The 15,651-nt window shown below is 40.1% G+C and overlaps 3 protein-coding genes across 3 annotated transcripts in view; 1 reads left to right on the plus strand and 2 right to left on the minus strand.

Moving 5' to 3' along the window:
- The window catches only part of snx18a (sorting nexin 18a), a 13,879-nt gene extending 11,395 nt beyond the window's left edge, over window positions 1-2,484 (minus strand). Inside the window, exon 1 of the mRNA XM_027029387.3 lies at window positions 583-2,484. Within this exon, the coding sequence (XP_026885188.1) occupies window positions 583-2,092 (1,510 nt within the window). The 5' untranslated portion in view covers window positions 2,093-2,484. The remainder of the gene's footprint in view (window positions 1-582) is intronic.
- Window positions 2,485-3,002: 518 nt separating this feature from the next.
- hspb3 (heat shock protein, alpha-crystallin-related, b3) lies at window positions 3,003-3,840 on the minus strand. Its single transcript, XM_027029463.3, has one exon. It carries the CDS (start codon window positions 3,751-3,753, stop codon window positions 3,295-3,297), a length of 459 nt encoding a protein of 152 aa, XP_026885264.2. The 5' UTR covers window positions 3,754-3,840; the 3' UTR covers window positions 3,003-3,294.
- A 36-nt stretch (window positions 3,841-3,876) lies between these two features.
- Window positions 3,877-15,651, plus strand: part of arl15a (ADP-ribosylation factor-like 15a) — an 85,046-nt gene continuing 73,271 nt past the window's right edge. The window contains exon 1 of the mRNA XM_027029620.3: window positions 3,877-5,276. Within this exon, the coding sequence (XP_026885421.3) occupies window positions 5,223-5,276 (54 nt within the window). The 5' untranslated portion in view covers window positions 3,877-5,222. The remainder of the gene's footprint in view (window positions 5,277-15,651) is intronic.

Genomic DNA, 15,651 nt, shown 5'->3' on the forward strand with positions numbered 1-15,651 from the left:
TGTGTGTGTATGTGCATTGTATAAATATAAAACATCTGGATTAATAATTACTAAAGCCAATCAATCTACTTCAAAGCAGGGCTCCGAGCTCCTATTGCAATCTAAATCATACTACTTTATTTGTGAAACGGTTATAATAGTATATGCTCTCAAGCAGCAAGAAAATACAGAATGATTAACTATGTTATTCCAGATATTGGTCCATTTGTCACTTAAGGGCTCCCAGTGTCAATAGTTTTCCTTTCTCTCTTTACCCACTAATGGAAAAACACACATGACATCAACGGCAGCATGTTCTATGTGACACAGCAGTCAGGTGAAACCAGGGACACTGGTGTGCTTGTGGCTTCCGTGCAAACAAACTGTCATGCAAACTCTCTGCTGTGGTTTAGGCCAGTGCTTCCCAAACCCATCTCCAGCCAAGCTCTCAGCACACCTGAACCAAACCAATAGCAACAGGAAACACCTGGTACAGGTGTGCTGGGAGCAAAAACATAGAGTCTTGTGGATGAGGCTGAGAATTACTGTTCTATATTACCTCCAAACATTTAACATATAGTGCACAAGAAAATGTACAAATACCTTTCTGAACATGGATGATGTCAGGATAGTTGGCGAGGTGTCCTTGGTATAGGGCTAAGAGGTCCAGCACCGGGTCCACATCTTGTTTCGGCTGCTCCACAAAGTAGTCTCCAATGGCTTCGTACGTCTCTCCAGTGTACGCAATCGCTTGATTCAAACCGACTGAATATGTCTGTTGGTCAAGCTCAAAGGCCTGACTCAGATACTTAAATGACTGTCCAACTTTCTGATATTCCTTCTTGAAGCCGGCTATCTGTTTCCTTGCAAACTCGCTGAGCGTTGCGTTGACCTGGATCACGCTGTCGTCCATTTTTTTCGTAAAGGCCTTGAACCCATCGGTCTTGCTCTCCACCTCCTGGAGGTCAAGTGGCGCTCCCGGAGTGCTGATGGTCAGGAAGAAATTGGCTCCGACCATCTCGTCTTTCTCCGCCTTGCGCTTGCCCTGTTTCCAGGCCTTCTCGTCTGTGCTGCTGCACGTGAGGAAATGCTGGAACACGTCACACCTGGCCAGCACTGGGTGGCTGGTCATGTGGTTCATCCACCAGATGAGGCCCTTCCGCCTCTTCGAAATGAAGTCTTCCTCAAAGCGCCCCGTGGCCTGTTTCTCTGGGATGTGAGGAACAGAGATGACAGGGAATTTCTCTACAAGCCGAGCGTAGAGCCAGTCGAAGTGTTTATATCTCCTGTTCACCGCGCTTTGGGTGTGGGTTGGTGTCAGTTTATAGGAGATGTAACTTTTCATGCCCTTGAATTTGGTCTGCTTAGTTGGGTCATCGATAGTGCAGGTAAACGGGTAGGGATTTTCTTGCCACTCTGGGCCGTGCTGACCCATGACCACGCAGATCTTATCCCCATCCTTCACGAAGCCAGATGCCTCCCCAAGCACAAATGCCTCGCCTCCTGACTTCACAAAAGTGGAGAATCTGTTCAAATTTCTGCTGACAGTGGCTGAACTCTTGGCGTGCTGCGCATTTCCACCTCGTGACATGGAAGACGTCGACACCCTATACGTGGAGGGACCGTTGCCTTCAAAGTCATGGAAACCTCCGCTGACGACGCCTGGTTCGTCTGCCACAGTGGAGTTGTCATCCCAGTCGTCGTCCCAGTCGTCGTCACTTCCTTGGCTTACTGGGTAACTTTGCGGAGGGTGTTGTGAGGTTGTTGCGGGAAAAGTTGTAAAATTCAACGCTGGAGCTTTGTTATAATTCTCAACCTGATTCTGAGTTTTGTAGGAGGGTTGGAAGCCACCTGCAGGAATGTTGGCATACCTAGAGGCTTGATATGCATCTACAGAAGAACTGTTGTTGTTAAATGAAGTGGATATGTCGCTCTTCTGAATTTCAACATAGGAAGCAGGGAACAGTCCCCGCTCCCCGTGACCGTTCGTTCCCTCCAACCAACCCTCTATATCTTGTTCGCTATACAGAGTCACAATTTCATTTTCTTTTACCGATATCTCTCCAGGATTTTCTGAAGTAAAGTCATACAAAACTCTCGCCCGCAGCGCCATTACAAACTAAAATCGTGTCACGCGATAAAAGTAAAATTCTTCTAGCTAGCTAGCAAACCAGCTAGCTAGCTAGCAAATCGCTGCAGATGAACAAGCAATTTAAACGGATCCAAACTTACTCACTGAACCCAGTGATGGCCCCAAAAGCACTTTTTGAGCCTTTCAAGTGAGAGATCGTACATTTGAAGCCTCTGCCTTCTTCTTTACGCTTGAAGGTTGCACTCTGGTGTCGTAGCTCCATCAACGGTCTACCTTTGTCAAAATGTACGACAGCGTACAAAAGTCATCTCTCCATCCACTGACTTCGTGGTTCAGAGCGAAGTAACATTAGCTGTGCGCTCCCGTCTCACTTCGGTAGTGAACTCCCCCCCGGTGCCCGATAGGACCGTACTCAAGCAGTCTGAGTAATCGAGGGCGGAGCCGAGCAATCAATCAGACCACGTGAATCATTCTGCCGCTTGCATAGTGGGACGGCCTAAACCTGAACTCAGGCTGCGAAATGAACGGGATGATGTAATTTATGAGGAAGGAAAAACAAGCGGGCTATTAGCTCAAAACTCGCCGATTAAAGTACGCACAGGTCTCTCTCTTTCACAATCAGAGGAAGGATCGTTGCGGTGCTTTAGAAAGAAAGTACACATCCGTGAGGCAAAGTTCGGGCAATATTTAAGAAGTGTATTGGTATTTTAGCCAGCCAGACTATTTAGAGTGATTATATTGACAATGGCTTATGCTGCCCACGTATGACTTCCAGACCCACATTATATTTTTCACTTGTGTTCAGCATTAGTTACATGTATTTAAAAATAGAACTATTGGAGCTAATATATTAGATATTATTAATAATAATAAGAAGGTGTAATTATAATAAGAATATAAGTGTGACGGCCTATGATTGAAACACCATACCAAAGCTAAAATACATTTATTATGTCCATGTTGCCATTTATGGTTTATGTAACGGAAATCTACATCGTTTTTCAAAATGTATGTTATGATCTATTTAGTAATTACATTGTGCTTAACCTCTAAGTGATGGCACAGTTTACTTTTCACACTATGCGGTGCAAACAACACATTCATTAAATTCCTTTCACCTCTCAAAACAAAACCAAGCATGTAGAATGATAAAAACAAATGATCCAGTATGATGAAAATCAAGTCTCTCCTCGGATCATGTGATCAAAAGCATAGTGACTTCATTAGTCACTTGCTGTCCACCACCTCTCTTTGCTCTCCACCACCAATATTCCGTCATGACACAGCACGGCCGTCAAGTCCCCTGGCTGGAGTTGGTGGTCGGGCAGCCGGTACTTCCGCGTGAAGTTGCGCGACACGAACCCGTGCTCATCCATCCTCACCCCATGCTGCCCTCGGATCAAAAGCCACCCCTCAAACACCTGGATCAGAATATCTTCTGGTTTGAACTGGGCCACATCCAACATGATCCGGAACAGAGGCTCGCCGGAGTCCTCATCTTCGCGGCGGGCCGGCTCTGCTCCGGTTCCAGTCTCTACTTTAAGTGGCGCCCATGCAGGTCCCACCAGAGCGAACAGATGGTGGTCTTCTGTGAACTTGCCGAGGTCCCGTTTTTTGAAATGGTCCTGGTGCCGCACCGGACATGAGATCCAGTGGGAAATGGTGACTCCTTCCCCTGCCATGACACCTGGGGTTGGAAAGTGTTCCTGCTGTAGCCCGAGGCAAAGTTTAACAGAGTCACATTACGCGCAGAGCTATATATAATAAGACCAGCGTCTGCTTATGTTTCTGGCCAGTGGGGCAGTGTGTGAGTGCAGGCTTGGTTCTTTTTTTAAAGTGAGCAAAGAATGTTCTCACATTTATGTACAGGAAAACCTGTGCTTATGCCTAGATTATTATGAGATGGTAATGAGTGAGAGAGTAATACAAAATGTCTAAGACTTAATCATACTCTAATAAATGCAAATTAGCTCTTTACTATTTACTACTGAAAGAGCCAATTTTATAATAATGCGTTTGGAATAGTTCTTTTAAGAAAGAAAGGCAATCTAACGTAGGAAACTGATACGATTCAATTTGTACGTCTTTGCTGCCACCTTGTGGCGTTATACTTTTGCACTACTCACTTGTTGACATTCATATGGTCCATTAACCGAAAGAAAGTAACAGTATTAGATGGATATTAATGAACTTTGTCACCAAATATGCAAATATAAATTTACAATCTGAGACTTTACAGTGATGGAATACAACGTGCTGAATTGTTCTCATGGATTATCAATAGTATGTGAATACTGTGGACATAAATGGGCCTAGAAATTATTGGTTAGATTGGTTGTCACTCACCCAAGAGAGACAGGAAATATAACAGCAAAAGGAAAGAAGGTTGATTACATTAAATAAAGATACTGATCTCACTTTAAAGTAAAGCTCACTCACTTTTGATGATGGGGTGTTTGTATGCTAACACCATGTTTACTTGGGACTTTAAGGTTTTGATCTGTATGGCTGATGTCCATTTTTGCTGTTCAATAGCTTGACGTGTAGTCCAGAAGCTAATGTAAGACAAAATGTTTCTTTGTGGAAGGAAAATAATGTTTAACCTTAATGAGCTACATACTGGTTAGCTCAAAATCCAGTGCTGATGGGGTGTTGATCTCTTTCATGTGTTGAATAGGTAAGGAAATGTGTTGAATCCAGTTTTATTTTGGAAGTTGCTTTACTCTGCTGATAATTGCTGGAGACAAGCCTCACACTAATCTCATGTTGTGCTTCTAGTTGTTGTGATTCTTTCTCTCTCTCTCACTCTCTCTCGCTGTCTCTCTTTCCCTCACCCACACACACACACACACACACACACACACACACACACACACACACACACACACACACTCACTCACTCACTCACTCACTCACTCTCTCCCCCCTCCAGATTATTAATGAATGAGAGACGAAGAAAATGGTCTGCTCCTCTCTCGCAGTCCTCAGAAGCTGAAAACAAACTGCTTTTCCTGCTAGTTGATATCTCGCTGGACTGCCACAAAGTGGCTTCATTGCTTTGGGACTACAAGATACACTTTCACCCTGGCCTCATTCAATTGTTCTGGCCTGGCTTGTTTGGTTGTCGTGGGTAACACTGTTGCCGTGGACGATGTCTGAACGCATTCAGCTCACTATAGCACTGTGTAGGATTGGCTTTTACACGGTAAGCCAAGCAGTTGTTGAGTGTGACTGAAGATGTAAATGAAATATTTGTAATTGATTTGTCATCACTTTATCATTTACATTGACTTTATCACTGTACATCTTAAGTAATTTGGCCACCTAGACTATATATTTCTTATGTTACTTATGGAATGTTGTCTGAAACTACAGTTTATAGTCTGCATTGAGCACTGAATGTAAAACCAAGTAAAACCAACTATTCAATATTCAGTATATAGTATATATAAAAATATAGATTCAAATGTTTTCTGATGGCAGTTTCTTTCATGATCTCTAAAGATTGTTTAAGTTTAAGTAATTTGTTTAAAAAAAAGTTTAAGTAATTTGTCAGGGAAAGTTGATGTGGTTGGGACTTGTCATCTAAGGCAGGTAACATTTCAGTGGACTGTTTGAGTTGCCCTTTGGTAAACATTCAGAAATCATTACCCTACAAAAGGTGAACATTAGCTTATGCTCATCTCATTGTCAGGGGAGCTCTTTAGCAAGTGAAGCAGGTGTTGCTGACAGTCTAACTTGTAGGCTGCATATCGCACCTGCTCTCATGCTATGATACAGGTAAATAAGGGTAGACCTATAATACACACTAAAACCCGACAGGTCAAGTCCAATGGTTTGAAGGAGCTGATCGCCTTAAACCATTTAAGTTTATAACACAAACATTTGAGAATAAATAGATAACTAAACTGTGTATGAACAACACATGTATCTACTGTCGTGTAAACTTAAACACATCAATCTAATTGTACTAAATCCATTCATAGGCCTTTTATACGTGTCGTAACTCATTAAACTCTAGTAACTATCACTCACTAAAACTAAACCATTGTCAGGGACTGTCTTCTAGCTGCAACGTTTACAAGCTCAAGCATCTACCCGCGGTAAACGTAACGATCGCTACAAGGTAACATAGCAGTGAAAGACACATACGCCCGCATCGTTAACGCCCGCACGAAGCAAATCGAGAACGGGAAAATACACACCAGGATTGGAGAAGATAACTCCGCCCCAACATGTAACGGAACCTGCGTGGCTGAAGAGCGAAGGGGACTATCCCTCCAATTCGATCACGACGTTCGTCTGCTAAATAGCACTTTCAGTATGTGGCTAGCGAAGCTTTCGAAACTTGTCACAGAGCTATACATTTCTGATTTCTTTGTTAGATAACGAGTTCCATACAAGTGAACGCCTAGGACTACAGCTCAATAGCGAGGGATGCGAGCAAATAGTCTGACACTAATACTAATTACTTAACATTCCATTACTGGCCTATGAATGTAGATTTTAATCGTTTGGTAATAGCACTTAAAGTTAGACAAATGAGTGAGTATAAGACATATGAATAGATTCACCTTTACTGTTTTTACAAAATTTCATTTCTGAGTTAGTGTTAATTAAACAGCTTATATTACTCTAACCTAAGTAATAAATGTTTTATTTTTACTAAGACGAGCTCTTAGGTATTGCAGTGTGCAGTTTGGAGTAAACATTACAAGACAAAGTCTGAACTAATAGTTCTTCTTGATCTTAAGGCTTTCCTCTTTGTGTAAGGACTCATTGCAAGCATTGTATAGCGTACAGCTAATGATGCAGATGTTCGTGACACATTTGCCTGGTTTAAAGTTATTAATCCAAATAGAGAATAAAGATACAGACTCATGAATTTGTTGAAGGGAATAGCTGGTCCCATTCTTTAATGCAAGTTAAAGATAACATGCATTTGAGGCACCCTCTGGAGAACATCTGACAATCACACAAAGAACTCAAATGTTTATACAGTTTTCAGGTTTTACATTCCAATCTTTGAAGTTACCACCATTATGTCCAAAATATTATTCAACATTATATAAAATTAAAATTTGATACTATTATATCCTAATGAAAGGTTTAGCTCCCCCCCCCCTTTTTTTTTAAAAAAACCCCCCATGATCTCATTTTGTCCACCTCTTATTGATAAGATTGTTTCCTGCACCACCTGGTACCTGATGCTAGAATAAACTAGAATAATCCACTTTGCTCCTGCTCAGTGGCCTTGACGTTCTCTGCACCATGTCCTCAGATGACCAAAGAAACATTATTAAAGATTCTAACTGAATGGATAAATCTTTATGCTTTCACACAATCTTTTGCATCACTCTGCACCTGGTACAGAGACCTTCAAAGGCTACTACACTGAGGTTATGAGAATAATATTTAACTCAGTACTTTAACTCTCCTTTGCCTAAAAAACATTTTATTACCTCAGTTATATAGCCTTTGCAATACACAGCCATGTAAACTCTTTCAGGGTGTTTTCTTCAACACACCCATGAAACCCATGAAAAAGGCCCTTGTACATTTAAAGCTACTGCTGGCAGGAAAAGAGCAGTTAGCATTGCTGAAAATAATGTAGCATCCTCACATAAACCCCATTAAGAGTGCCGATGTAAGCTCACAATGATATGTTCATTGATATGTATATGTAATATAGAACACATGTAGGTTTGGAGGTCTGGCTGAAGCTGCAAATTTGGTATAGTAAAATGTGTCAGTGTGCACTTTTTTAAGAGAGAGAGAGAGAGAGAGAGAGAGAGAGAGAGAGAGAGAGAGAGAGAGAGAGAGAGAAATTTCATAATTTATTGCTATTCTTTTGTACTACAATACCTTCAGATAGTCTTTTGTTAAAATGTTAACACAGAACAACTATGTATCCTCTGACTGGTATACTGGTAGTAAGGGCTTGTCCTATTTCACATTTGAAGGTTGAAATGAGAGAGCAATGCTTCTTCTAACACAGCGACATGATGCGATTGATAACACAGATTAAACCTCATGTTTACGTTGTGTAGAGCAGTGCCACACCTTGACTTAACCCTGCAGTTGGGGTGGCTGTCAGAAATCTTCACTATCCACTAGTGAAGATTAGACTTTTTTTGCAAGAACAACTGAAATCCTCAAATCATGGTGACTCCTGGGAACAACAGTACCATATTAATGATTCTCTGAAACACAGAGGATATCCAAAAAATGCACGACTGTGACCGACATGTAAAATGCATTTCACAAATGTGGAAAGAGTGTGGCTTGGCTAAACAGTGACTGTGGTGTCCTGGCAACAGCTCTGACTCCAGGGCTCAAATCCTAATCGCTCCTCATTAGACCCCTGCAGTGGCTTCATTAAGGCACCAATGGAGGGGAACACTACAGCACTACCACTGTAGTCATGGTTCCAGACCTTAAGCATGAGTCTGAACATCTAGCACATGACCATGTTCATTCTTAATTTTTCTCTTTCTCTTTCTCTTTAAGACTGCTTAGTTTCTGACTGCTTCTAGGCTATGGTGTCCGAGTGGCTGTCCCGTCCAGCCTGACGTCATTATATAGTGACTGAATATTCTAAACCGATAAGAACTTTTTTCTTATAAAAAAGATTAAAGACATCAATAAATGAAGAACAAATGGTACACTGTAAATTCTTGCCGTGATCTCTTCCTAGCTGCCGTCTTGTGGCCTTTGTCCATTGTGACACAGGGAGTGCAGTATGGCATATCAATGAGATGTTTTAATGGCTTGCCTGCAGTCTCACAATGCCCTTTGTGCCTTTTGTTTAAATGTATGCATTTGCAAGACTTTATATATCCAGAGTATATTTTCTAGGGAAGATTTTCATGGACATATCAGATGAAAAACTAGAAAACTTGTGGAATTCTTTCCAAAGTCCACAGGTGGCCTGAATCACAGCTTCATTTGTTCGGCTTAATCAGAAATGATGGTTATAAAATGAATATCAATTACTTTGCTTATTCCACTGTCTGGAATCCAGTGACAAGAGTATTCATTGCCAGATGTTAACAAAGTGCTATTTTATTTTTGTAACACATGGTCCTCTATATTTGGAAATGTGAAAATATATAATCAAAACAAGTCAGTGAATAATCAGCACTATGAAACACTGGGATTGACCTTTTAAATGAATGGAATTCACCACAGGGTGGTTTATAACCATTTTTGCATTTCTTGCTGGGGATATTTAATGCTCTAAATGCTTTCAAATGAATGACCTAATTACAACAAGAACAAGAACACTAATAATGAGGAGCCAACTCAGCTTTATTGAGCTAAATCATTTCCAGTAGATCAATGCCAGTATCAATTTTAAGGATATCCCACTAGTTATATACACAACTTTATTTAATTTGAAAGAGTGAAATAACGATAGTAATAAGTTGAGTTTAACAGAACGGCATCTCTCTCAGACTCCTGTTTGTTAACACACTGGGTAATTCTTTAAAAACATCAGTAAACTGAATTGTTTCCCCTTCATCAAATATTCAATTTGTTTGCATGTCATTATCATGAATAGTTTGTAAGTGTGGATGGATCAATTACCAGGCTTGTAGCTACTTTTGCACTTACACCATTCAGTCAAGCTTAATTCCCATTGCTCGAGGGAATAGTTATCTGATCACCAAGATCAAGATAGACAAGGTGTTGACATTTTTGAACTGCTTAAACTGCTCGCTCTCTTTTGACCACTGTGTGGCACCATTTCACCAAATATAAACCCATCCAAGCGTGTATGCACGTACATGCATATACAAATGTGCATATAAACACATTTCTTTAATTTTCCCCTTTCAAAACAATAACAAAAATGAAGGATACTTTGACTTCAATTCAATACATTTATTTATTTATTTTTAATCAAAACACAGAGTCTCAGCTTTAACTAAAAAGGCAGGGTTTATTGTTTTGATTGCCACTGTCCCATATGTGAAGAGATTCACAATGAAACTCTCCCCATAATGAGGTTTTCAGTGCTGTGATTCTGCTGTTTCTAATCAGGTTTGTTGGTGCATTTTTGTCTCCTTGAAAACAACAAGACCAAACAGCCACTAATGTGTTGATAGAGGGAGATAGTTGTGCAATGTTCTCAACCCACTGTGGTCTCACTTATGCACCCCTACTTCTAAAGGTTAAAGGTTTTACAATAACAGCAACGCTGTGTTACACATGGATTATGCTTCTGCGTTCAGAATAACCTTCATGTTATCAAACAATAACATCTAATTTCTAATGGCCACAGCCAACGTTGAGAACGCATTACCTACTTTGTTAGGAGTTACATAGTGAAATTATTGGTCCTCACTCTCTTATCAAGCCACCTCAGATTTTCAGTGGGATTTAGCTCAGGCAGCAAATTTTAAATGCCATGGTTAAAGAACTCCTTTAGTGTGGATTTGGAGTTATGCTTTGGATCATCATTCTGCTGGAAGATCTCACCACAAGCCAGTCATAGCAGACTGCTATGGAACTCAACAAGATTTAAAGGGCTTTGGGAAAAAAAAACAAAAAACAGTGCGAGAAGATCCAGCACCACACTTCACAATGAAGATGAAGAATCTTTATGCATGACCCTGACTCCTTTTATGTTACAAAACTCACCTGTGGTGTTTTGTAACCAAAAATCTCTGAGATATATATATATAAATCTCATTGCAAGGCTATATTTCTCATATTTTTTTTTTGCACAAGATCAAGCTGATAACAACAAAGAGATTTTTCAAAGTCTTTTTGTTCATCTTTGCCAAGGGTGCCAACAATTCTGCAGGGCACTGTAAATTTTGCTCAAGTAATGTAATGTGGGGTCATGTGCCAGATTCCCTTTGCGCATCATGAAGCCAAAATCCATAGCTTCTCTTAGGGCCTCTTCACACATCCTGATCTATAAATTCATGACACATTTCATCTGCCTTGCCCCACTGTTCTAGAATGACATTTGTATAATCCTACCCTTTCACATATGACTGATAACTAAGCAGTTTTGACATGCAAGCAAGCTAGGGCTTGTATAATGAAACTCTGGTGGATATTGTCTAAGCCCTTACAACATAGCCAGGAAAAGCTGGGCCTGCATTAGTGTCTTTAAAGTCTAGATCTACTAGCAAAAAGGTAAATGATTTCCATGTAGGCAACAAAGCCCCTCTCTGGCTTGCTCTGGATAAGAGAGTTTGCCAAAAGCATTGTAAATGAATCTGTACTACAGGGTATCCACCTCATAACAGGAACACCATTGTTTAGCTCAGTTTTGTCCATCAACACAATGTACGGTATGCCAAAATGTGGCTCCAAAATGTCCAATGTCACAGTTTGGGTTTTCAGTAATAGAACAATAAAATATCTTTATTTTGCAAATCTAGAGTTTTATAATTACTCCAATCAGTCTTATCAGTTTGTTTATTATTTCCCTCTGTTCCTTCTTACATGATTCATTGTGTTGAGTTAGTGCAGAAATGGGTAAAGGGGTTTGATATTTACTATGTGAAGTGTTTTAAATTAATCTTAACCTTATTTTCTCTAATGTTCAAGTTTGAATAGATTCATTCAGATGAATTCGTATTACACCTCTAAATTGTTATAATGCATAATTTGGATTTTCTATCAGGGATGCTATGGTCAGTTAGGGGCAGCATTAGTCTGTGCATGACACATGACACACATTCCATACACAAGCATGGATCAGACAGGTGTGCTGTCTGTAAACTGGCACAGCAATGCCATATGCTTTGCGGACCACTGAGTAGGTCTAATGTAAATGTTCTTTAATCAAGCTCCAGCCTATTGCAGATCTGTAATACAGAATATTTAACAACAATTTTATGGATCCTATAGACTATTTTATGGATCATATGGATTATTTGATGTCAATAGATGATACCATTTTAAGTTGGTGTTTGTTTTGATGATGGGTGGGCTCGACAGGGGAGGCTCAAATCTGGTTTGAATTTACCATCACATAAACTTTGAGATTTCTGAGCATCTGAGCATTTGTATCTGAGCCAAACAGAATAGGAAAAAATAAAATAACAAGCAAAAGACTCTAAATCAAATGTGATGTGTAAACAGCAGTAATTAGCTTATTTCAGTGCAAGAAAAAAGCTTGAGCGTCCAGGATGCAGACAGAACTATCTCTGCCAGAAGAAACATCACAGCACTAAAAAAATATTTCGGAATCTGCTGGGACGAATCCTTGCCAAGGGCTGAATGCACGTATCCTAGATAAAAAGATATCACTTGAATAAGCATTAACTATAGGCATAGGCTCACCAGGAGCAGACTGCTAAATGTAGCATCAAGCTGCACCGCACAGCCAAACTTCCAACTCACTCCACCTCCACTCTCTTTCTCTCTTTCTCTCTTTCTTATTGTCATCTTTGAATCTCAGTATGTGTGTGTGAGAGTGGAACATAGCACAATGAAAAGGGTAATGGTAACATGCAGTCTGCAGCTGTACATAGACACAATTGCATAGCAATAATAAGGAAGGTTATCAAAAATCTCAGCATTAATTTGTCTTTGGGTCCTTGCAACGAAAAAATACATATCAGCCGTTTCCCCTTTTTGTGTAATCAGACAATTTTGTTTTTGATTTTGTACAAACTTTACATTAGAATTACATTAAAATGCTAAATATGCTTTATTTAGACTTAAATTATTTCATTCAGGTGGGCCTTTTAAAATAAAACTTGCATGTATGTTTTTTTGATGCAAGGGCTGAACTAATAATGTTATATCCTATTAGCTGGGCAAGCAAGTCTTGCCACTGCACCATTGCTTTTACATGACTAACCTTTAGTGTTCAAACCCTATATATGTTCACTTTGCTTAGGTTAGGTTGTAATTTGGTTAAAATTGATGGGTTTGTCCAGCTCTCTAAAAAAAGTACATAATCAATCTAGTATTAAAGATCAGGATTATACTAATAACAATTGGCTTTAACTAGTAGCTATAGCTAAAAAAGGCTGCATGCCATTACTCCCAGCCAGCTAGATGATTAAAATACTGTTTCCAGTACGATTTAGCTCAGGGGGCTGAATGAAAGCAACCAAAGCTTGAATTCTGTTGTTAGAACTATTTCTTTGCAGTTTTGGAGTTACCCAATTCGTGCATAATGTGTGTTCCAGTGGAAGTAGTGTTTAATACGGACCAGAGACCGATAGCAAACAGAGGAAACATGACCAGGACAAAGGGAAATAAACTACCACAAAGCTATATAACACAGCCGGAGGACAGCAACAAACAGGGGAATGGGGTAGCCTACAAATAACGACAAATATGTGGATTCTGCCACCATGGAGGAGCCAGTAAGGCAGCTTATCAAGAGCCAATTGATTGAGAATAATAAGATCAAAGTCTTAAACATACATGCCCTGCCAGTCATCAAATATCCAGCATTCACAATAAGATGGCCAAGAAAAGAGCTGGAAGCTGCTGATACTAAGGTCTGAAAAATGTCACAATGGAAACTGAAATGCAGGAGTGAAAGATAGCACAGAGGCACAAATTTTGGTGGTACAAGAATGAGCATAAATCTCTAGGACAATCAAAGCAGGGATGTAACACTCGGACTCACGGTACAGACTGTGCAAAGGAACCCCTGAGACAATCCACTACATAGTAGCAGGTTGCAAGATGCTGGCTGGAAAAACATACACTGAGAGACACATCCAAATGCCAGGTGTTATACAGGAACATATGGAAAGCACTTGAACTAGAGACCCCTGAGTCCAAATTGAAGGCTCCACAAAGAATGGTGGAAAACAACATGTCTAAGATCCTGTAAGATCTCCAGCTCAAGACCGAGCAGATAATGGCAAAACAAATAAACATTAGGATAATAGATAAGATGCACGAAAAAGGGTAAATAGATTCCAAATGGTAGAAACATCCAAAGGACAAAATATGAAAAGTTGTTAAAATACCAGGGACAGAAAGATGAAACAGAGAATGTGGAACTTAATACAAGAGTTGTCCCAGTGGTTATAGGGGCCCTTGGGGCTGTGATCCCTAAGATGAAGGCTCCAATAGATCCCAGGAATAACACCATCTATCCCAGTCCCAGAAATACTGGGATAAAAAAAAAAAAAAGTTAAAATACTGTGCTACAACCTCAAACTCCCAGGCCTCTCCTGTGGTAGAACACATGAGTGTGAGGAAAAATAAGCTATGACCAACCAGTGGAAAGATTACACAAGAATTGTTTTTTTTTTACACATTCATATATACATAGGCACAGTAGTGCAGAAGGCAATCTGTTGATTGTTGAATCCCTTGTCGCTTAAAAGTCTGAAGCTGCTCATAGCTTGGGCATATCTTTGGACAACCAGTTGTCATTCTCAACTCATGACCGTACACATGCTAATTTCATTTTGATTTAAGCAACGGATGTGTTCGTACCCTGCAAAACATCATCAGTGCTGACATATAGAAATTATTTCATGTCATTTTATTTTTTACAAGATATATGTACTTTCACTTGTCAGACTTCCATTATGCTATGTGCTGCTTTTACCTCAAGGGAGTAGCTCATTTAAGCCTATCTGTAATTAGCCCAACTGCACCGTACCTGCAATCATTTCCTCATCTGTTCAAATTGATTTTGAAATGTCAGCCTGCACGTGTCAGGCATTTAACGTTTTAAGTTTCCTTTGAACTTCTTTCCATCCCACATATTTTGCAGGTGACAACATGAATGGTTGGTTCTGCAGTAAAATTATTGGCAACAAAAAAAACCAAACAAAAGAAAAACATTACAGGGCTCATTCTGGCACTGAAATGAGCACATAGAGTTTTATAGCACAATGTTAAACTTAGAAGTTGAATATTGTTGACTTATCAGCAGCTGTGCTGGAATTGTTTGGATTCTAATACTTACTGTAAATTTCACAGAAGAGTGTTGTTTTAGTGCTTTCAATCAGGGCATATACTGTGCATATTGGCATGCTTCCCACATGGGGTGTTGGGGTCTCCTTCAAGACAGGGCAATGATGAGAAAATGGCATGTTCTCTAAATCAGCATTATGGAGTTAAAGGTGTTTTCCTTGACTCTTTGGCACTTATTATCTAATGGCCTAACATGTTCGCTATTGCTTAGATAACAGTATCACATGGCATACTCTATGTGAACAGATGGGAGGTTTTTTCCTGCCTTCACAAACATGTGGTCAAAGTGTCCGTTTTAACCCTTGAGAACCTTTTGTCTCAGCATGGTTCAGATACCTGGATCTCTTAGAGGGGGGAAAAAGATGTAGTGTTTTGGATAACACCCCATAATGGTTACATCCCAAAACAGTAACTTTTTGTTGGGAGTCTTTTGGTAAAGATGCGGGTAGGTTAACATCTTTAACAGACTCACTGTGTCCTGTGGTTCAGATGGCATGCGGTTGGCAGCTCCCTAAGATTCATTATCTCCCATTACCATGGCCACTAATGGTGTCCTGAAGAGAACATTCTGATGGTCCTTGTGAGACTGAGCTCTTGCTTTGTGGTGAATGGTATAATGTACTGAGTAACAATGCTGCCTGCTGTAGGGGTTTAAT

Source organism: Electrophorus electricus, chromosome 5 (assembly GCF_041902795.1).
Source record: "Electrophorus electricus isolate QZ-2024a chromosome 5, ASM4190279v1, whole genome shotgun sequence".
Taxonomy (NCBI): Eukaryota; Metazoa; Chordata; class Actinopteri; order Gymnotiformes; family Gymnotidae; genus Electrophorus; species Electrophorus electricus.